Consider the following 23,658-nt stretch of genomic DNA (forward strand, 5'->3'; position numbering starts at 1 on the left):
TGTGATTACTAAAGGCGGTTAATTTAAAAAAAATTCTTCGTAATGGTGCTTACGTCTAATAATTAAATTAATGAAAATTATTGCATAATTTTTGGAAACATAAATATGCTAGAAGTAGCATACAATGATGAAAGTAATAAAATTGAGTATTCATAGAAAATTTTGATAATTTACTAAAATGTCTGTATCTTGGCATTGACGTGACAAAAACTAGTTACACATGTTTTCACACGGGCAAAAATGATTTAAAGGCATTTTGCAAAATATGTAGCAAATCTACCATGACAGATTCTGATACATATTTTTCCTGTGGGTGTACAATCACGACGAAATGAGTTCACAAAAGTTGAGGGGAAAAAAGATAATCATTTTGGATATTTTGGAAGAAGAAAAATAACTTGATAAAAAATTAAACCAACAGCGATGTTCATGAAAAATCATTTTTCAACTAATGTTTTTAGCATTCAATAGTGATTTTTTAGATGTTTTGTATTGTTTCATTTTTATATGTGTGAAGATTATTCAAGATTATAATTAAATTTCATGATAACACCTTCTCAATACACAACAGTTATATCAAGCAAAACAATTTAAATGGGTCAATGTCGAAGTTTAAACAAAGAGTCTATATTCTAACTTCAGTTGTTGTTTACATTAGGAACGAGCAGGACAGGCTCTTTGTTTACACCACGACATTGGCTCAATTACATTTTTTTGCTAGAAATATGATCAAGGATGTGTGATATCTGAGTTCGACGAAGAAAAGAAAACGATTTCAGTGTTAATATTTTGAATATCACATGAGTGTATTTTATTACGCTCTCTTAATTTCTCTTTTTCGATTTTTGCATTATTTTGTCTGATATAATATAATAGGTTTCTGCTCTCTTTGTCTTATTCTAGGGAGGGGGATAATCAACTACTTCTTTTCTACTTTACAATCTTAACCTAGCGAGAATAATAATATTATTAAATTATTGTAGCGGGTAGATATTCGAGTTCAAAGTCTGTACACAGTTTTCGATACAAAAGTCCAGAAGCGCGCGCGCGCGTCCGCTCAGCATAATTAAACATAACTCAGAGATTAGATAACCGAACGACGGCGACGAGCTCGCTGCTGACAGGTTTGGTGTGTGCATTTGAAAGTTAATTATCTCCTTCCGCGTGGGAATTGGAACCCACACTAGTCTTTAGAGAGTCCTTATCTTTTTCTCTCTGTTGGTTTTCGCCTGCTCGCGCGCTTGCGCGTTAATCTCAATTAAGTTTTAGTAGCTAATATTTTACACCCCAATCTCTTCTACTACTTCCTTTGCGGTTTATTTAGTGTTGGTGTATTTACAGTAACGTTTTCATATTTTCTTGCGATTTTTGCTAGCCTTCTTCGGTGCTCTGTGTCAGTGCGACTTACTGCTAAGATTTTACTTTGTGAGTGTAAACCTAACCTGGTTCGAGCACGTGGGACGCGCGAACTAATAACTTGTCTAATTTATTGCTATTCGGTTTCAGTTGAGTTCAATCACACACGTTGTCGACCGACGGTTGGTGTTCCGGGGTGGTCCAGTTTTGAGAGGGGACTCCAAACTGGACCGCTAATTGCTCGTTTTTATTGCACCGCACATTTGCATCTTTTGCTTTTAGTTGGACGTCGCTGGCGTGCTCGCTTGACGCAGTCGCCATCTTGTTTTTAGGTTGAAAACCTCAAAAGTGACGTTTGATGACAGCTCGAAACGTCAAATTGACAGTTGCGTCAAACGACCACGCCGGCGACGAATTTTATTCAGAAATGTTGCTCCACTTTCCATTCCCCCCTTTGAGGGATAGGACACGCGCGCGTGAGAAAGTGTCATCCCCCTCGAACTGGGGGCCTCGTTTTAAAATTCAATATTTACATTTACACATACACACGCCGTTTTCCCATGCACGACGGCCTCGTTTCGCCAGCCTTTTTGCTGGTTCCTTCACCGGGATTTGTTTGTTTTACACAAGTCCGAGTTCGCGTTCGAACCGGACCGAAGGGCTGAACATTAATTCAATTATTTAAATGTAATTGTACTTGGATTTGTTGGTTTTTCATACCCCCCCTCGTTGCTTGAAGCCTCGCCTGCTTTACACGCACACACACACACTCACGTCGTGAGTGACAGCTCCGAAGTCGTCCGTCTCGTGCGAGGTTATGTTCAGCTGTCAGCGTCAGATGCTGCAACAAAATGGGAACACACACCGGTTCGCGGATCAATAATGCAACGACCCGGGCTTTGTCTTGTGCGAGCGTCCTAATTACCGGAGTGTCAATGGCTGCCACGGAACCTGCCGTGGAGGTCATCACCGTCGGCTCACGGGATCTGGCCGTTCATGCGCATCTCCAGCTCTTCCTCCTCCTTCGTCAGCGGCACCGTCGAGTGGTTGTACAGACCCTGGGCCATCAGCTGCAGCGCAAGGGGGTTCTTCTCCGACGAGGTCTTCTTGATCTTGGCCCGCTTGTTCTGGAACCAGATCTTGATCTGGGACTCGTTCAGGTTCAGCTCCTGGCTGAGCGCCTGGCGGCGCTTCTCCGTCAGGTAGCGGTTCTCGTTGAATTCGTTCTGGAAACGGGAGAAGGGGAAAAGTGAGGTTAGAAACCGAAACTCTTGGTTTGGTCTTTGGGTTTAAGTCTGTCAAAATTCCCAGTCAATACGTCCAGTAGAAATCAACTCAGTCATATAATCTACCTGTCAAACGAGGGGAACGACACTAAGAATAAATGGGGTAAGAACTCAGTAGCTCATCAGTTTAGTCTTTGGTCTCAAAGTCCGACAGAATGTTTGTAGAACAACTAAAATTTAGCAGTCCATCTGTCAAAACCGAGGGGTACGACACTCACAAAGATTAAGACTCGAACTCAGTTCTTCAACTATTAAGTCTCTTTTCCAATTCCGTCAAAATTCTAGTCGACCAACTATCAAAATTCCCAGTCGAGTCAATCCAGCAATCACCCAGCCAACGAGGGGCCCGACACTCACCTTCAGTCTCTGCAGCTGGGCCGTGGTGAACGCGGTGCGGGGACGCTTCTCCTCCGGCGTTTCGGTCTTCTCCTTCGGGGGCTTGGTGCGGCGGTAGCGGGGACCTGTAACAAGCGAGAAACAATGTGAAAATTAATAAAAATGTCATTTTGAGTGGGGCAGAACCGTTTCGCAGAACCGGTTGTGCGGGTAGGTGCACATAAATAATAATTAATGCTCTTGTTATCTAATTCAATTAACGGACTGGCGCAGAATAGATAGGACACGGTGTGCGAGGGACAATTTATGACCTGCTGACAAAATTGCACAAATCGGCAAACGCCGCGCGCGCTTTTCTCGAAAGGTTAAGGTTCACTCCCGGTTGGCACCTGTTAACTCGCCAAGAACCCATAACTCGTCAAGTGTCACGCAGAGTTTGCTTCCGTCGTCGTCGTCGGGCAAATTAACTCCAACTAATTACCGCCTCGCAAGCGAGGAACGTGATTTTCGCACATTCCGCGAACCCCACCTCCCCGTTTTGACAGCTATCGGTGCTGCCACCTAGCAGCGGGTGGCGCAAGATTGCGCCTCTTTGTTCCGTTTCTTTGCTTAATTTTTTCGGGAGAGGGTAATTAGTTGTAGGAAAAATATGCGTGCCTTTCCTGGTTGAAGTAATCTAAATCGCTTCTGTATGATAATTTGGGGAAGAACTTTTTCGGGGGTAAGCTTTCTTCCGCGAGGGGCGCACAGATAGCTAATTTAAATTAATAAAAATAAATAATCATTCTAATTAACAGTGTATATTTTGAGACCGAGCGCAGCTCGCAGCCCACCTCTGACTAAATTTTAATTAATATATTAGTCGATAATTAATTCGCCCCCGATCTACGCGCTAGGGCCAACTTTTATAAATTTTATCGACTACCGTTGCCGTGGCTGCGCGATATAAATATTTATTAGAATTACACGTCAGCGAGCGCGCTAGAGCGCTAGCGCGATAATTTGACGTTTTAATAGAGCCCGCGGCCGTAAACTGTCAAAACTTTTTCGAACTTTTCCAGCAGCTGCAACTCTTTCTCACCAATCACATACATTTGATGGATTGGTCACCCCCTCGGGTCAACCAAACAACAACAAACAGCGCTGACCTAGATGGCGTGACAGATAATTACGTTTGCAAAGCGGAGTTGGACCTGTCAAAACAATCAAACTTGTCGCGTCGCGCCAAGAAGCGCCCGCGAAGAAAGTCCGATATCGATTCTTGCGACCGAGGGGTGCGCCACCACTCATAAAAAACTAATAAAGCCATTGTTTACCGCTTTAAGTAAATGTCAAACGTCAAACCTGGCAATTACGGCAAATAATTAGCGCGAAAGCGGGCTCGGGGGTGGGGTCAAGCGAACTTTGACAGGTGCTGCGGATCGATAAAGATGGCGTCGTCGCAAATCCATCAATGTCTCAATCAAGTTGAGTCGATTATCGGCGGATTATCGGCACGCACGCATCTAGCGAAACTCATCTGTCACCATGACAGCGATCGCGATAGCCACGCTTGCCTGCTTGCCCGCGGCCATATTTGTCGCAGATAACCTCAATCGCGACGCACTCGATTTGGACGCCGCAAGGCGGCGCATAATTGCTGGGGCCGATCTTTATGGCACGGGACGTGCAGGTATGCCACAATTTGTTGTTGTTAGCCCCAGCTGTCAAACGGACGGGACGGGAATGTGTGCGTTCGCCGCTTCAGTTGGCGATTTGTAATTTGTTGAACCTGCTCGAAATGGGCAAAATTTGATTGTGGTTACGCGCGTTGCAAATGGGATTTTGATTCGCACGGTGACAGCGACGGCGAAGCTGCTATAATTTATTCATGAAGCCCCGCATGTATTCGCTGCACGCGCGCCGCGAACCGGCTGCTCCTTAATTGGAGCAATAATTGGAGGGTAATTTCGGGTTGATTTACGGCGTCTTAACGAGTTCGAAATTCCATCTAATTGAGTATGCACGATGATGGTGCCATAATTTATCGCCGTGCACGGTGCAGCGTGCGCGCTGAACTGAAATTTGACAGTTCACACCAGCGTGCAGCGCGCCATAATGGAGGTCGGGAAGACAAAAAATATCAATTAGTCTCATAAAATCTGGTGTGAACAACTTTGATCAACTTCCAAGAGGGGCACTTCTACGCCGGCGATTTGTGTTTATTTGTTTTTCTTCCACTTTGAACCCCGAACCGAAAAGAAAACGGAGGAAATTCTGGAGATCAAAGCCAGACTTCTAGTGGAAGAGCGGTGACACAGTGCGGGTTGACGACAGGCAGCACTCGGAGGGGGACGCCGTGTCGACCATAAAAACGGAACAGATGTCAGCGGGATAGCGGCTTGGAGTGCGGCGCAGTAGCCGAAATTAATATGTTCGATGATATGTTGGAACACGATAGCTGGAAGCTGGATTTTTATGGCGGGTGATGATCGATTTATGCCCTCCGGGCAACTTGCACCGATTAGCTCTCTAGAAAGTGGTGGCCGCGAACCGTGTCGGACAAATGTATTTTGAAACTGAGAGGGGGGCTTTTGTCTCGTACTAAAAGGTTCTTGTCAAATCCAAGTGCCATAACAGAGTCGACATTACCCACGGAAACTGACAGTTAACGCACCGTAACGATGCATTTTTCAACCCAACCTAATAAATTCTAATCATTTCGTAATAAAAGTACTAATTTAAGAGTAAACAGAACGCGATTATAGCGCAGCGATTGAAACGTCAGTCGACATTATGGCGCGCGTTAACGCGCACCGTCTAAGCCGAAGTCCAGCTAAAGTCGTGCAGCGGTCGCTTATCGCGATCGCAACTCTATTCGCAATTTATGTTCGACTAAATTATCGATACTATATTAATTAAGGTTCCGAGCTTGAAATAGAGCAATTGCGAGAGTTGAACCAACCTCCTTCTTATCTGGCTGACTGGCAGTCAATTTCAAGTTGGTCGACTCGGGAAAGTCGACCCGCTTGAAATCGCTTAAATAAATTTATTTATTTCTTCAATTAATCGAATCTACCTTCGCGCTGCGAAGGGGGCTTTTCCATTGCAAGTCTCGGCGATCGCGCTGTCATGCGGGGTGGGATTCCTGGGCTATTGAAATGATTACGATCGGTCATTATCCTGGGGAGTGGCGAAGCCGCGCGTAGGGGTACAGTCGACTGAAGATTCATGGCGAGGTTAATGCTTAATTTCTTTAGGAGGGTAGCCGCGCAAGCGCGGCCATTACATTGTAGCTCAATTTTTGAGATCATTAAAGGTCTCATTACCCGGGAGAAGATTAAGGCTCGGAGAAGGTTAAGCAGAGGTTGTAACTTGTTTAGGCTGATGTTTTTGCGGCGAGGGTCGTGTAGCTTCGCTGAAGCAAACTAAACTTTTTGCGGTTGGCCCGTAGCAAAGTAAGCTGTCCTAGCTGATCTAGAGTTTGGATCATGAAGACCTGGAGGATCAACTGAGACGTAAACAATGTCTTGAAAGGTTGCTTGAGTGGGTAGAGCTTCACAAACATACACTGAACTAAACTGAGCTTTTTTGAGCTGACTGAATCTCTCTAAGCTGTTTTTAAGATAAGATCTTGAAGATCTGGAAGATCAACCGAAGCTTGTACACTGTCTTTTAAGTTTTTTGAACTTTACAGAACTACAGTGTACTGAACCGAACTCAATCCAGAAATTTTGAAGCAAAATGAACTCATTGAGCAGTCATGGAGTTGAGATATTGGAGATCTGGTCGATCAACCGATGCGTATAACATCGTTTCTGTCGGCATTTTGAATTGGTAGATAACTTCAGTGTACCAAACAAAACTGGAATCCAAAATTCTAGAGCAAATTTAGCACTCAATATCTCTTCAGAGTTGAGATCATGAAGATCTGGATGATCAACCCAAACTTGTACACCGTCAATTTAGGTTTTTTTTTCAGTTGGTAGAGCTTTACAGAAGAACCCTTAGCCAAAATTCTAAACCATAATGAGCACTGCAGACAGTCATGGAGTTGACATATGAAGATCTGATCGATCAACCGTGACTGAAACTTACCGGAACTTGGTCGATCGCTGTACCGCGTACAATACACCCACGCCGGCCACAGATTTCCGTTGCCATCGCCATCCTTGCTACTCCCCGTCTCCGATCGCGCATCATCCGACGAGGCACCATCGTTGTTGTTGTTCTGATTTCCGGAATCCCCATTCGCCCGACTCTCACCCCCACCATTTCCGGGCAGGCTCGTGGCGACCGTTGCCGTCGGTTTCGGGATCGGTCGCGGGCTCAGCTTTGGCGAGGCACTGCTGCACACGGAACTACGCGAGTCGTTGGACGGGGCGGGGTTCGAGGCTACGTGCTGACCGATTTGGGACACCGTTTTACAGAGGGATCCTAGCGGGGGCATCGAGTGCGGGTGGATTGAGGCTGCGGCGGCCGCTTTGGCCTGGTTCTCCAGCAGTTTCTGCTGGAACTTGCGGTGGCTGTTGATGATCTCTTCGTGCAGTTTGGGGTAGCTGGTGGCGCTGAAGCTGTTCAGGAGCGGGTTCCGGGGGTCTATGCTGGGGATGGTCTTGGTGCTGAAGTCGTATAGAGTTGGGATTCGCGGGTGGTACGGGTTGTTGTTGTTGAACATGAGCATGCTGGCGGCGGTAGCTGCGGCAGCCGCCGTTTGGGGTTCGTAGCAGGTCGAGTCCTGGGATTCGCTGTCTGTATGGTACGGATTGTGGCTACTGCTACCGTTGCTGGAACATAACCGCGGGGACTTGCTGATGTCGTACGGACGGAACAGACTTTCTCGCCTTTCCAGGGCACGTTGCTGAACATGGAAGCTACTGTGATGATGGTGAGGGAGATGGTGCGGGGCTGGCCCGTTGGGGCTACCGGAGTCTGAGCTGCAAGGTGGACTTGCCATGGGACTAGCCGGCTGCTGGGTTGCCATTTGGGGCCCCTTGCCGAAGCTTTCGCTCAGGATGTTCGAGATCGAGAACGAAATGCTGGTATGCTGGGGTGGCGGAGCGGGGCTCTGATCGCCGACCTCCTGCTTGATGTGCATCGGAGACATCGGAACCAGTGGCGACATCTCTTCGCGAGTAGGCGAAACTCCGTTGATCATTGTGGCGGAATTGACCGGACTTTGGCTGTGGTGATGGTGATGGGGCGGACTGGGTGCACTCTGGGGACTGCAACGGTCTTCCAATGCCATACTGACACTTCAAGTCTCACACTAGGCTTACACTTGGTTTACACTTGGTTTTTATTTGTTTAAGTTATTCACACACTGAGTACTTCAATCCCTCCTAACACTTCACTAGGCAATCTCACTTGATCGTCACTGGAACTTGTCATCAACACTCAAGCGACTCAAAGAAATTCCTTAAGCCCAAACACACGTGTGCGTCCACGAGGAACGACTCCGACGAAGTAACACGAAGGGTGCGGACCGAAAATCACGTCAGTCCGAAAAACAAACACACGCGGCTGATCCCAATTGTCCGAAAACGCCGCACCAAAGCGGAATCGAGAAAGATGATCCGATCTTCGACGACCACGGCAATCCGACACAAACACTCGAGAGCGAACACGAGCGAGCGTACGAGCGACGAGCTATCTTCTATTATAAATTGTGATGTGACATAGTCAAATGTCACCTGTGATCTGAGCCTCTGTGACTGACAGCTGAGTGAGAGCTCAACCAAACTGACTGGTTTGTTTTTTGCGCCCAGGCTACACAGCTTCTCCACTCTGGTATCTCTATTAACGCTCACTCACTGCATCTCGCTCACCCCCGCAAGCTCACATCGCTCGCTCTCTTTCCCAGCCTCGAGCTCGTCCGCCGGATCAGTTTACACAACGCACACACGCGCAAACCGCAGCAACCACTGCGAGCGAGAGCGAGACCGCCTAACCCGTGCGCCTTGGGCGCAAGCGAGACGCAACACAAATAAATTCATCAACACAAACATATTTCAGCGCTAATTGGTCCTTGCTTGTATTGGTGGCAGCAAACAGCTTGCACAGTAGGCGTGGCCGAGCGCACGCACACGGCGAAACGAGCGAATCACGAGCGCTCGCCTACCACGATTGTGTGCGTGACGTCGGGCTTAGTTCCCTTTTTCGCCGTTCACATTTCCCACACGACGTTCGTCGTTTGGGTGTACGCTTCGCGCGATCGGTATGCCGCTACATTCATACAACTTTATTACTTCAATCAAGATTCGTTCGCTCAATCTCTCTCGCTCTCTTCTCTTCGCGCTAACCCCACCCCTCGGTCGCGTGGGATTAGGTCGATTTTTTTGCTGCTCGTTTTGTCCGGTTGGAGAGGGAATCGAACCCGCGACCACCCATCTTGCGGCGCGGCCGCTGCGCCGGGCAAATCGAGATGTTATTTTTATAATTGTATAATTTCAAAATTAACTACTTAATGTAAATATATGTGTGCAAGCGAACCTCGTCTCTCTTCAAGCCGCGTCGCTCCTACAAGTCGGACCTGCATCGGGCAAACAATTGAAGAGAGTCCGATACGCTGCGCTGCGCTGCCATAGGTTATGTGTATTCAATTAGCGTTGCGAGAGCTTGGGAGTCGCTCGGTTTTCGAGCTGTCAAAAACTAATCACTTCAAACTCTTCGGCAAAACTTGTGGCAAGGAGGGGGGTGGGGACGGGACAACAAATTAAGCTGTCATTCGCGATGGATGTGGCGCGGCGGTCGTCAATTTATTAAATCATTATCTGCATATATGCTAATTATGAGAAGGTGGTGCCGACGGCAGCGCCGCTTCACTGCCAAGGTTTGAAGTTTTTTGCCGTGACGCGACGCGTCGGACCGACAAAGGTGATAATCAATTACGCGGGATCGGGATTGATGTGTGGATTGGACGGGATGAAATTTTGCGCGTGAGTGGCCCAGCCTGGTCAGTAATGGGGCCTAGACGGCAGAATTGATTGGGCCGTAAAGGTTATTTATTGGCAATCAAATTTGGTCATTTTGGAGCGGCGGCAAAAAAGCTGATTAAGACTAATGGAATGGTGTTAGATTTGACAAATTAACAGAAAGGCCAAAGAATAGTTGATAATAACCAAAGAATTAGGAATGTGCTTAAATTTGTTGTAACATAAAGCATTTTTTATTTGTATTTAATCATACGTTTTATAGTAAAATGATCCAAATGACAGCTTTTTTAAACTTTCAAACCAAATCGAAATTATTTTCTGTAAATTTAAAATTAAACTTCCGGAATATTTTATCCTAATCGTTCTATTTGCAAAATGTTTGCACGTATATAATAAAAAAATTGACGAAATTATTTGACAACTAGGGTTTGCTTTAAATTAAACATTGTACAATTACACGTTTCTGCTATATAAGTTTACTAATAAAAATGCGTTTCAAAAGGAAAAGTGTGGACTTTTAACAGCGCACAATTAATAATAATATAATATAAATCTTGTAACAAATCTGAAAACTCTATGTCGTTGAATTTGTATACATTTAAATGTTTCTAAAATCGTCGACATTTTTTCGATATTGCTGTAAATGTTTTCAAAATGGAAAAGCTTACAGAATATCTATCCGTGCAAGAAGAATCTTTATCAACAGATTGCAGCATTCAAAATCGATGAAGAAGGGCCTGTTTTAAAAAGGTCCAATAACAAAATTTTTTTTTTGCTTTTTGGGTATTTTTGAAACCGTCTTAAGTCAAAGGTATTTAAAACACATAAAAACAAAAAATGATTTTTCTATCAGACAATTAAAATAAACATTCAAGAATAGTAATCTTATTGATGCATTCGCATTAAAATGCAATGAGCCGCTAATAGAACTTTCACTTTTTGCAGACAATCAAAGTTGGAATAAATTTGAACAATCGAGATCAATATTCAATGAAATAACGGGGAGAGATTCATGAAAATATCGTTTTGAGATTTCGAGGAAGAGTTTTGTTGACATGTTTTCTTATTTGTCACTTTCGGCTGTGATAAAATTTGATATTCAGTTGTAATTTTCAGACAAGTCCAATGTTTTTGTTTTTTTTACAATCCGTTACCCAAAATTTTGTCATTATTTAAAGAGCCCTGTTTTGAACGAAAAACGTAAAAATATAATCCAAGATCTTGAAAAAAAAAAAACAAGTGACACATTCTCCGACAATGTACACCTTAGGATGAAATTTTGAAAAGCGTGTATGAGCTATTTGGATATTTTTCCTCGATTCTAGACTACTTGAAGCTTCAAAAATCATGGTTTTCATTAATTGATCATTTGAATATCATTTTGTACATGTTGGTTAGGTTATGCATCAATTCGTGATAAAATCATCGTTTTAAAACATTTTTCTAAAAACTCCTGGTTTTCAGCGAAATAAAATCCAAAAAATATTCTTTTGATTGCGTTTTGTAGGTTTTTAGTTGTACTAAACGGAAATGTCATGGTTTGCAGTTTATCTTAAGTTAAGTATTTTTTCAAACTAGTGTAAGTTTACCATTTTATTGCGTTGCAACGTCACGAAAAAGGGACATTTGTTTATGTCAACAAAAAACTAAACATTCAATCATTTTGATATTTCGGATGCTCTTTGTAATTGGAAAGAGCTTTCAAATGCAATCTAGAGCGACTTAATTGGTTGTCTAGATCCAAAGCTACAACAGGTTTAAGTTTGCGTTGCAACGTCACGAAATTTTAAATCATATTGGTCACAGGGCAAAAAAGGTGTATGCGTAGTTGGTTGTTGAAGATAAAAGGGCACTAAATATTATATATTTGTTATATAATGTTTCCGAGCATATTTACAGAAGAATTGTTCATGGGTCATTCACAAATTCCGTCATTTAAGTTTGATGCAACTCGAAAAAAAACTTGTTGAACAAATCAAAACATGGGCAGGCCAATCAATTCACATGTCCTTGTACTGTCTATTAATGTCTTATATTCAAATCTTAACCTACAGTTGTTCAGCCTAACAAAAACTATGATATATTTTGAAACTATAATTTCGTGACGTTGCAACGCAACGAAAAACCCTGTTTTCAAAAACAGAGCGATGCAACGTCACGAAATGTAAGCGGTCTTCAAAAATCGAGGTTTGATTTTTTCGAAAAACTAATGATTGCATTCGATTTGTTGGCCAATTTTACACTAAAAATGGAAGAAGAACTCCAAATTTGCCGTTTAACAGAGCAGAGTTAATGGCGAAACATGAATTGGGTCAGGATTGAGAAAAAGTCACGCGTTGCAACGTCACGCTACATATCCCCCTCTCAAAAATAGAATATTCGCTTAAAATAATGTTTCAACATTGTTTCTTATAGGAAATTTAATGTACTTTCCGAATCTGTAATAACATATGTACCTTTTCAATGTAATTTTTGAGTTACAGCCGAAATACTGAAAAAAGAAAAGTCAAAGCGTTGCAACGTCACGGCGGAATGTGTCAAGTATACAAATTTTGATATCTCTGAAAATACGGGAACTATCGATAGAATTTTGGATCGATTCTCTAAAGTAATGACTTCAAATTATTTACAACAAAATTCGTAAATTGTTATAATCAAATTATTTCAGGATTGGGTCCATAAGTTCAACATTTCTGGAATGAGAAGACTGCTTTCCTGATTGATGTTAAGCCTTAACGTTTTTTTAAGTTTAATTACTCTTTGTTTTTGAAGATATCTTATACGGGAAGTAATCATAGATTTTAGGGATTTGTACTTATTTGCTCAAATCATTCAGTTTAAAATATTTTGTTCATGAAATGGAAAACATCCAGATACTTTCATACATCAAGGATCCAATGTCATTGAATCTCTTCAAAAAGTCAAGGTCCTTTTAAACGATTATGACTCCGGCACGAACAATATCCACTTTCTCAATCATAAAGTTTCACCTTAAGCTTAGGTTGCAATAATTTCAGTAGCTACCTTGCTGTGTGCACCGAAGCCTTCCATAAAAACATAAACTGTCCCAGAAGGAGTCCTCCCGAGCTATTTGACCATTTAGAATTCAGGTAACCTTCAAAGCCGTTCGTACCCTTAATAGGAATCCGTCAGTGCAGAAGCAACGTTAGACGAAGCAGGTGAAGGTCACCTGCTTTAATTTGTTTGAGCTTTTTTCAGTTTTTGCTCTGGCGTGTGACCTCACGTAAAACTCATCTATTTATTCAGAGTTTTTGGAGGAGAGCAATTAGAGTTAATCGTTGACGAGGCCTCGTCGTCGTGTGTCATGGGTCATAAAGTTTGAGTTTTTGTTTTCGACTCGCTAAATTGCTGTCACACTTCTCGAAGGACGACAGTTTTGGCTAATGATGCCTTCAAGCGCACTTTTTTCTCTGGGGGGATGTTCCCCGAAATTAGTTTATTGAAGGTTGTAAAAATTAGGACAGCCTGAAAGGCCACGAGGTGCTACTTGGGTGGACCAAATGTCGAAGGTTAATGGCTTAAGCGTGCCACTTTCACGAGGGTGGTCAAATTGCTTTACGAATCACAGAAAATGTTGCTCAATCAGTCTGTTGGGGGCAGACAGCTTTGGGGCCCGGGATTAATCGGTTTCGATAAATTCAGCACTAATCGGGGACGATCCTTAAGGAAGGTTTTCCCACAGGTCATGACCATTCTTTGAGTCATGCCGCGCGCACCAATAACAAAAGAAGAAAAAAAGGCTCAACCGTGGCGCGAGATTCGAACCCGCGACCACCAGAAGGGAGGGAAAATGTTTTAATGTTATCTGAAAGCCATTATTTCGCTGCCTTTCCCAGTTGCCGCCGCCATGTGGCTTATAAAAGGATTACTTTTTATGTTTAAGCTCCTTTCTGCCTTCCCATTATTAATAGTCACACAACACCCAATACCTCCACCGATACGGTCATCATCAAAATGAGGAAAAGGAAAAGAAAGAAAAGAGCAAAGGTGAGGCGTTACAATAACGTGAAAATGAAATAATAAAGAAATAATTTTATCATTATTTAACCCGACTGAACTTGCACTTCTCCAAGGGGGTCAGCTTTGGGCGAATGGTTATGGTGCACAGAGCTATCTATCATAATTTCATGCTTGAAAATTAAGCTTTAATCGATACTTTTTGACTGATGAAATTGGAATCAAACTTTAAGCTCATTCCTCTTGTCACTGCAAAATAGATTTTTCCTGGCTTTATTTTTGAAATAGTTTTATTTTTACTTTTCATTCTACAAAACAAAAACTGAAACTGAAAACTAGAATTTTTATTATGTTGAAAAGTTTTGGATGTGGTCTGTTCAATAACTCAATAGATTTTATTTCAATGCCTCGTTGACCTTTCTAGTCTCCAATTAGTAACCCTCGAAAACCCTGCAACCGTAACTGAGGCAATTGCCGGCACTTTTTCGGTTAATGTTTATTACACCGAACCGCGCACTGGCAACAATTATAAAACTTTATTCAATGATTAATGGCTGAACGCAATCAACTCCTCCGAGCCAACAATTACCCAGTAATGACTAGTGGAAAGAAGGGGCAAGTCTTAGTGTTACCAAAGATGATTTTCCTTCCTTTTTTTAGCTTTATGTTCCGCCGACCAACAATTCCGTTTCAAATTTCAAATTGAAGCTTTAATTAATGGCGGCCGCGCGCTTTTAACCCTTTTCCAAAGGAAGAGCAATTAACTCACTTGGGCGTATTTTTATTGTTATTTTTCTTACGAAAGTGTGCGCGCCCTTTTCTAATGTAACGATTGTGAGATTGTGAGAGTGTATGAGCGTCAGATGGAGCTGATTGTTGGGTTGAATGGGGTGTAGAAATGTGAGCTATTTTGTAATACAAAAACAGTGAAATGAAATGAAATAAAAAAAAAGTACAGCAGTGGAAACAAACAAAGCTTCCTTCTGTGTTTTGTGAAGAGTAGAAAAGCTCACACCAGATTGCTCACAAATAATGCACATAGTTGCAAGTGCGAAACACCGGCTGAAATTACACAGCGGTAAACAGTGGGATTGAAAAGGTTGGACTTTTCAGAAAATTAATTGATGATCTTAAAATTACTCATGTTTAAGGCTCTGAAAGGCATCATTCCCGATCGGCCATTTGGCGGACATCTTTGTTTTAGAATAATATTAAAATCTTGGTTCAGAATGTATCAATCAAAAAACGGGTTTCTTTGTGTTGTTTGTAGAAGCGTTTTACGTATAGTGATTATTTTTTAATATTGATTTACTATTTCTGGACCCTGAATTCAGAACCATCATTGACAGTCATTGCCCCAAAAGTGAAAGACTCCTTCTACGACCTTAAAGTATTGAAAAAATCATCAGTCATTTCTTAAAAGTTGCATGTTTGAGGCACAACATCTTAACATAGAATATTTTGTCAGCATTTCGTACACAAAAGAAAGTGAATAATTCTATCGTTTGTTTTTCTGTAATTTCTCGCCACTTCTTTAATTTTGCTTTTTTTTATTTTTATTTTAAGCGAATATATTTTTTTTATAAACAAAACGAAACATTACTTTACATTTCAGGCCAATTCTAGAAACTTGAATAATTACATTTGGCATTTTTGTACATAACACACCATTAAAAAAGCAGGCGTTATGCTTTTATTGATACATATTTTTGGGACGAAATATACGTGTATATTTAGATTTTATTTCGTCAAAAAATTTGATTCTGTTTTTATTTTAGACTGTTTTTTCAGCAAAACTAATATCTGTATGGTTTTAGAGTAAGTTCTTACAAAACCTATCTAAAAATTCCCAAACTAACATGCTAAAGCCTGTCTTCAAAATTTCCTGTTCAGAATAATTTGAGTTAAAGAACTGAGCTGATTATTTTCTTTTCGTTTGTTTTCTACAAACTACTACAACTACTACAAACAAATTTAAGCAAAGTCAAATGATAAAAAGAAATAATATGAAAATTCTTTTTTAAGTTTCATTTGTTATGGCTATTTTAAAATTAATAAAAACCCAAAAATATGATCGTATAGCATGTTTAATATAAAAGTTATTTCAATTTTTGAACTATCATATTACAATAATTTACAACTTCAAAACAAAATTTTGTGAAATTTTCAATACGTTTTTTTTAAATATTTGTAACATTTTTTTTACAAATATTTCACTGTTTAAAGCACACCTGAAAAAAACAGCTTTTTTAATATCTGCAGAATGAACCAATGATGAAAATTTGGTGATACAAAAGTTCTTCAAAATTAATGATCCATCAGAAATAAATTTAATTTAACATAAATGCAAACTCCTAGCTTTTCTTCAAGCTAAAGTTGTTGGGCAAAAGCTCAGAAAGACATTTCACATCATGACACATCATGACATTTAAATTCTTTATTTTTTATTTGACTCAAACTTTTCAAGAGATTTTATTACGATTTGATTTCAATTTTAAACCATTTTTGAAAAAAAAAAATCAAATGGCTTTTCGGTCCTTGGATACATTCAACCAAATAAAAAAAAAAAAAACATTACACGGTGCTCAAAGCACCGTTATCATGAAAAAAATGCAATCCGAGATTTTGGGGTCAATCGATTCTTTACACCATTTTTAAATATTATTTCCGACTTTTTCACGATTTTCTTAGAAAAAGTCGAAAATAATATTTTAAAAAGGCTGTGTCTCAAAAACTACATCAGCAAACCTTCTGAAACTTGGCAGTCATTTGAAGCAAAAACATCATTATTTCGAATTGCATATTCTTTGAATTGCTAAAATTGTATAGATTCTTTTGGTTTTCTTATTGAAAATCGGATGTAACATCTCAAAAGGGCTGTATCTCGAAAACTACATCAGCGAATGTTTTTATTTCTTGAACAGAGGTGCGCTATGGTGTAAGGAATCGATAGGCCCCAAAATCTCGGATTTTTTCATCATAACGGTATTTTGAGCACCGTGCATTAAAATGAAGTTTTGCAAATGGCACTCAATTGCTGAAATTTGTATAGTTCTTTTTTTGTGGGATTATCTTAGGGAAAAATTAATCAATGCAATCTACTTCCTTTGTTGTACTACGACGAATTTACAAGAAATTTTTTCGACTTTTTGAAGAAAAATGTCATGAGCAACATTTTTAAAATCGACAAACTTTATGCGGCATTAATTCGAAAACCGAATCCAAATTCAATTTTACATAAAAAAGTATTTTTTTTTCTTCAAAGCAGATTTCTCAATAAAATTACTATTTGTTTTCTTTTTTCCTATACTTTTATATGGCTCAAAGGACGGAATTTGGCGATTCAGTTAAGTAATAGAAAGTTTATTCAAAAAGTTGGTTAATTTTTTTGGAGTACTACTTTTTTTCTGACACCGATTTGATCAAAGAGGATTTCTAAGATAAGATTTTCAAAATATAGATTTTCGAACATGTCATTTTTATATGGATAGCTGTCTAAATGTATAGAGACTTGTGGGCAATGTAATGTTTTTGGCCATGGGGAAGTTCCTCAGAAAGTTTCAGTCATATAAAAAAATCCATTTCCGATTTTTGAGGAATAATTTTAAGGATTGTTATAGGCCTCATAAACAAAAACCAAAGTGTATTGAAAAAAAAAAAATCCCTTCTCTCTGCAAAAACTATCGCTTCGCTTATAGGACTTTGAGTATAAAAAATATGAAATTTATTAGAATTTTTTTTTGTTATTAAAATATATTTATCATTTTTTTCGACTTTGTCTTTTCTTCAGAATGGACCTATTTCTGAAACATACAATAACAAACACAGAAAACAATGATTAATTTACCCACTATCCAGTAATAACTAGCAATGAATAAAAAAGAAACAAAATCATTGCAGCGTTCATCTAACACGGGTGTAACTTTGCGCAGGTACATCACGAAAGCTCGCATCAAATTAGGCGTGAAAAAATCATTCCCCCTTCTCGGCTTGGATCTAAGCTTCAAAGCAATTGCCGACGTCGCCGCCACCGCCCATTGCCGCGAAGTAATTTTTAATTTCACTCGAAAACAAAGAGGCAACTCGGCAAAAGGAATGGCCGGAATGGAACTAAAGTCTATCTCAGGGCAGGCTTAGATTGCCTTTTTGCTTAGGAGATTCCACCATTTTGCTGCTGCTTTTTTCATGGTTGTCTGATCTCGAAATTATTGCCTCTGGTTTTGTGCTTTTTACAAGTAAAATGGGACGCAAGATCTTGAAAGGGCCTAATTTAGATAACATTTCTATGAAAATATCAAATTACGAGATAAACAATTTGTCCAAGGTTTTGTTTTTTAATTTAATGTTGTACATATAATGGTAAATTATGAACTTGAGACAGTTTTGACAATTTGTAATCAAAAACTTAGCATGCTATAAATTTTATGATCTTGAGGATGATGATGGCGAATGGTGTGGAGTTGCCGATTGCCAATGAAAGAAATCAGTAATTAATTTCGAAAAACTGAGCAGTTCATCAAACACGATCCCACCAGCACCGTAGCAAGCTGTGGATCGATCCAATTAAAAGAGCCGTGATGCGCGGAAATCGCAGGTGAGTTAATTGTGCGTGCGCATTTTAGTCGGTGAAAAATTAAGCAAAAAAATAAAAATATAGCTGAAGGAAATTATTCAACTGGCGGCCGTTTGATGCCCTCCGGCATTGTTTTATTGAAGGAACCTGGTAGTGGGTTTTGGTGAAGAAACGTTTCAAAAAGTCTAAATTTGATATTAGAAGATGATTTTCAACGTTATCAAAAATTTAACGAAATTATCTAAATAGGGTATTTTGAAATTTGAGAGATGTCAAATCAAATAACAGCTATGCTGAACCATTTTTTTTTAAATCTGGCAACCTTGTCGAGAGATGTCACTTTTAAGCATTAGACAATGAAGTCATGATTTCTTGGTTTTGGGTTGCTCAAATTCAGCTCTAATATTGAAGAAATTTTGGATCAGTTAGCATACAGATTATTTAGATGTTATTTGTGTTTAGTTTAATAAATAATCAAAGCCACATTTTTTCAATTTAAATAATTTTATACATCTTTTTCAAATGTTGTTGCCGCTTTTTTTTTCAAGTCCATCCGATTCATCGCAAATCAACCCAAGATTTCATCACTAAGCCCATCAGTTTTTATCGTTTTTCCCCGTACTCATTACTTAGAAAATCCCAAAACAAAAAAGAGCCAACCGTTACCACACGAATTCACACGAAAGTTTCTCCCAAAGTAATTTAAAACTTGAAACAAAAAATTCCGCCCCTCAAACTGTTAGTCAGCGACTGTGTGTATGTGCGCTAATTGAGCTTTGTGTTCGCGGTTGGTTCGTTCAACTTTTTTGAGGCTGCTGCTGCTGTTCACAGTTGTTACCGATTGGTTGCAATTAACGCTTTATTGCTTACTTAATTCCGCCCGTTTTTGCCACCGACTTGTCTGTCCGCGTCGAGTTCAGTCAGCTGCCAATTAATTGCACTTTGGTCGCGCACAGTTACTAAACGCATTTTCCAACGGTGAACTATTTGGGACAATTAGGGAGGGGGGCTTTTTGGGGAGTTGGAACCGCCATTATTTAGCACCTTTATGTTTGTTTTACGGCTAATTAATTGAACATACGAGATGGCGATTGCCGTAAGTGACCTGTTTTAATTCTGAGGACAGAAGCGAGTGTGTTTGCCGTAATTGGAACAAGGTGATTGTTGAAAGTGGAGAGCTTATTATTGCAATTATAAATTTGCTGAGTAAACAAGACTAGTGCTGAATTATTTTTGAATTAATTTTCTGAACCGCATTAGTTCAGTTATAATCCCACTTTATTGTAGTTTTTACTTTTAATCACGTCTAATTTTGTTTTAGTTTTTATCCAAATTAAATGATTTTTTTATCACTGTTCAGCTCAAAGAATTTTAATGTTGGAGAGATGCAAAAAGTTTTGGAATTATTTGGATACGTTATATCCTAGGATCGATCTTCTTTCAAAAAATATGAAAGTAGTTCAACTTTTGAAAATAGTTTCATCATTTTCAGATGTGTTGTTGGGTGTTGATATTATAAATCACGGTTTTTGTTATATATTTTTTATGCGGTAAATATTTTTCATTCAGTTTGGCAAAACAAAATGTCTAATGAAGAAAAAATCCAAATATCATTCGTTTAACACTTATTATTGCAGAATGTTTTGTTGTACACAGTAGCTCCATATATTTGTTTAAAAAAGTATTATGTATAAAATAAACCAAAGTGCGCTAAAAATACAAGACTAATTGAAAGTATTTTGACATGATCTATGTAAAAGCTTTGCTCTTACCATTAACATTTCGATGGTATTATTGGATCATTTGTATCGGTTTGTTAGTGTTTTAAATTTTGATTTTGAAGCATGTCTCATTTTTTAAACGAAATCGAACATGTCTTCATTACTTTAGTATACCAATTGAAACTTTGTTCAATGAACTTGTTCTGTAGACTTTTTTCTTTAAAGTGATGCTATCATAAAAAAATGAATTTTCTGAAGAATGCAGGTTTTTTTTTTAAATGGCCTATCAATTAAAGAAAAATCAATCCTTAAATATTGTTATGTTCAGTCTGATTTTGGTTCAATCAGGCAAAAAAGTTTGATATAATGTAAATAATCGGTAGAGAATTGAAACAACGAGTTTTCACTCTTTTAAAATTTACTGAAATTGACATTTGTTAATCGGACAAGAATTTTCACCATCTATTTTAAATATTTTTTCGTGCTACACAATACACCAGAATGATGACCTGATTTTGGTACAGTCCAGACTCGATTATCCGAAGCCTCGATTATCCGAAGTTTCGATTATCTGAAGTTCGATTATCCGTAGGTTTGTTTGGGGCTTCGGAAAATTCTGGGACCCCATTTTAGTCAAATTTGAATGGTCAATAAAGTTTAAAAATGCATTTTCCAGTATTTCGTTACTGCCATAACGGCCGCCATCTTGGATTTAGAAATTATAAATCACTTTAAAGTAGTTTCAGGATCAAACTTAAGCTCAACAACCAAAAATAAGACAGCAAAAATTTTTCTTACGTGATTCGATTATAAAATAAAACACAATGTTGATCATAAAACACGACTTTGAACTGGACCTTTTTCTATCTCAGGTTCAGTTCAGACTCGATTATCCCAAAGCTATTCAAAGAAAGTTTGGATAATCGTATTACAATTTTCGTAAGTTTTTAATTCTTCTTTATAAATTTAACTGGAGTTCTGCTACCCAAATCAAATTACCCAAAATAGGACAGCGACAAAAACATTTTGTGATTCTACTTTCCGTAGATTTGGCTTTCTGAAGTGAAATTTATGCGGAACTTCAGAAAATCGAGTCTGGACTATACTTTGAATCCAATAATGTTCCTAAAATCTGAATCGTTTATTGTATCACAACCAACTGAGTGTACAACAGTTGTTTTTTGGAAGTAGAACAAACAATTCTGCATTTTAATTAAGGTAGAAAAAGGTCCGAAACTCTAGTAGTTGATTTGGTATAGGAACCGTCAATTTTCTAAATAGTTTTTTTTAAATTTAGATCACAGTCCTAATTATAATTCGATGAAATTTTAGAATAGCCTTTATACCCACCACTTGAGAAATCACCATCACCAAACTAGATCAGCCCAAATCAACCGCAAACCCCTTCCGTTCGCAACCAGTTATAAAGCAATTAACTTCACAGAAAATTACAAAAAACACCTCTCAATCACTAGCCCGAGCCACGTAGCCCAGTGGTAACGCTTCCGCCTCGTAAGCGGTAGATCGGGGTTCAAATCCCGGCTCGGACCAACACAACTGGTGATCTTTTCCCTTCTGGAATCGATTGCTTAGTAAAGGGAAGGTAGTGTATCGTCACAAACTGGACCTTATCACGACACCTTAGGGAGGCGACCTATGGAATGTTAACATTAACCTTAACATGTTAACATTAAGTTGAGAATGAAACTGCCACTGAATCCGCTTTGTAAATGCCGGCCCCGATACTCTTCAAGGGTGTTCCCCTCAGGAACTGGGAAAGATTTACTTTTACTTTTTACCTCTCAATCACACACTCGTAACTCCGCAAGGCAAAAAATTCAATCAAAATCACCTCACAACACACAACAACATGCAATCAGCAGCGGCTGCCCGAAAATTAATTCATCAAACCGTATCGAGACACAGAGAGTGAGTGTGAGGCGGCTCAACCGAACTCAGTCAGTAAGTCAGCGATGGAAAAAAAATTCAATCATTGATTCGACGATGTGTTCGATACATTCACACGCTGATGGCTTCGCAAAAATACGAAACTAAACCCAACTATTCCACCGTCATCCGGAGAAGAAGCAAAAAAAAACTTCAATAAAAACAGCGCAGATTGGAATCAGAATAGGTTAATTTTATACGGTTCCAGCGATTCCAACCTCTAAATTAGGAGGTTAGGTTTTTTTTGTGGAACCTTCGGCAACCATCATGAAAATAATAATAATGAAAAAAGAGAGGAACCACAATGGAAACCTTTTCAGGGGGCTCCCATTCGGCACGGCGATGGGCCCAAATTTTCGGTTGATGAAAGGTTGTGAGCTTTTGATGCCCGGTTTAGAGGTTTATACGAGAAAACATAATCAATTATTCGGTTTGGCGAAAAATGGCGGTGGGTTTCTTGTGGGAATCTTTTTAGTGTCGACAATACCGAAAATAACAGTGATGTTATGAAAAAACGAAGCTTGCATCATTTGAGACTTCCCATCTAAGTAAGACAAAACGCTGACATTTTGGCTCAATAAAGGCCGATTTTTTTCCTGCCACCATCGCAACTTTACTCGCGAGGGTCCTCGGGTTAATTTGATCAATAAAACATTTATTCCTCTTATCGAACGGTCATAAATTCAAATTTTCATGCAAAGCCGAACCTCGCCGCCGAGAACGAACGCTTTTATTCCCGAATGCAAATGAGTGCGGTTCTCCTCTCGGACCCCTCGCGAGCGAAGCTCGCCACCACTCGTTGCCGATGGTTCGCAAACGGTTCGCAATTGAGGCGAATAAATTGCCAATAAAATATGCGTCGGATTAATAAAATTGTTCGTTTATAATTTGAAGAGCGAGCGTGTGCGCGCGAGCGAGCTCCCGATGGCCGGCACCAATACAACGAGCAGCTCACAAAAGGTGAGCGTGTTTGTGAGCGTGAGCTCGTCGTCTCGTTCGCTCGCGCCGAGGGTGCTACGCAAAGGGGCCCCACTACACGACGAAGTAGGCCAATCGGGAGAGTACATAAGCGGACGAGAGGTAAAAACGACTGGATGAGAGTGTGTTGGTGCGTTCATCGTGGGTTCATTCCTGTGTTATTTTATAGCAACTGAAAGAAAGAGAGAGTGCATTACAATTTCAACTAGTCAGACAAGGAAAGCTCTCGCAAAAGGGCGTTTCTTATGGCGTTCACTACACAGACGCTGCGCCATGCTAATAAAAAATCAAATACATAGAACAGCATAAGCATAATTTAAGGGATCGAACTCAACCCTCTCACTCACTCTCACGCGTCCAAGTGAGGTTAGGGGCAATATTTGTTCAGAGCGCACGCGACGACGGCGGCTGCTCGTTCATTAGAAGCGCCGCCGCGTGGCTCCGTCGTCGTTTGACAGCTACTCGAACGGAGAGGAAAAAAAGCAACTACACAATATATTTATAGAGAGATAGATCTTGAAAGTCTGAAGCGCGCTGCAAGTAGATGAGATCAGTGAAACGAACTTTTT

General features: G+C 40.0%; 1 protein-coding gene across 2 annotated transcripts; it reads right to left on the reverse strand.

Annotated features, from left to right (window-relative positions):
* Positions 1-781: 781 nt before the first annotated feature.
* LOC120430008 (segmentation polarity homeobox protein engrailed-like) lies at positions 782-8,695 on the reverse strand. Of its 2 annotated transcripts, XR_005607526.2 has the most exons (4): positions 7,056-8,695; positions 3,000-3,103; positions 2,282-2,582; positions 782-2,197 (listed from the first exon to the last, which is right to left on the reverse strand). XR_005607526.2 is itself a non-coding variant. In XM_039595108.2 (3 exons), exons 1-3 carry the CDS (start codon positions 8,203-8,205, stop codon positions 2,334-2,336), a joined length of 1,503 nt encoding a protein of 500 aa, XP_039451042.1. In that variant the 5' UTR covers positions 8,206-8,695; the 3' UTR covers positions 782-2,333. The 2 variants fall into 2 exon arrangements, 1 of the variants encoding a protein (XP_039451042.1); XM_039595108.2 differs by having other exon boundaries at positions 782-2,582.
* Positions 8,696-23,658: the final 14,963 nt, after the last annotated feature.

The sequence above is a fragment of the Culex pipiens genome, chromosome 2, assembly GCF_016801865.2.
Source record: "Culex pipiens pallens isolate TS chromosome 2, TS_CPP_V2, whole genome shotgun sequence".
NCBI classification, from domain to species: Eukaryota; Metazoa; Arthropoda; class Insecta; order Diptera; family Culicidae; genus Culex; species Culex pipiens.

Coding starts and splice junctions, on each gene's coding strand:
- LOC120430008 (XM_039595108.2), bottom strand. CDS start 8,205: ATGGCATTGGAAGACCGTTGCAGTCCCCAGAGTGCACCCAGTCCGCCC. Junction 3,104..7,055: donor CAGCGATCGACCAAGTTCCG/GTAAGTTTCAGT, acceptor CGCTTGTTACAG/GTCCCCGCTACCGCCGCACC. Junction 2,583..2,999: donor CCCAGCTGCAGAGACTGAAG/GTGAGTGTCGGG, acceptor TCCCGTTTCCAG/AACGAATTCAACGAGAACCG.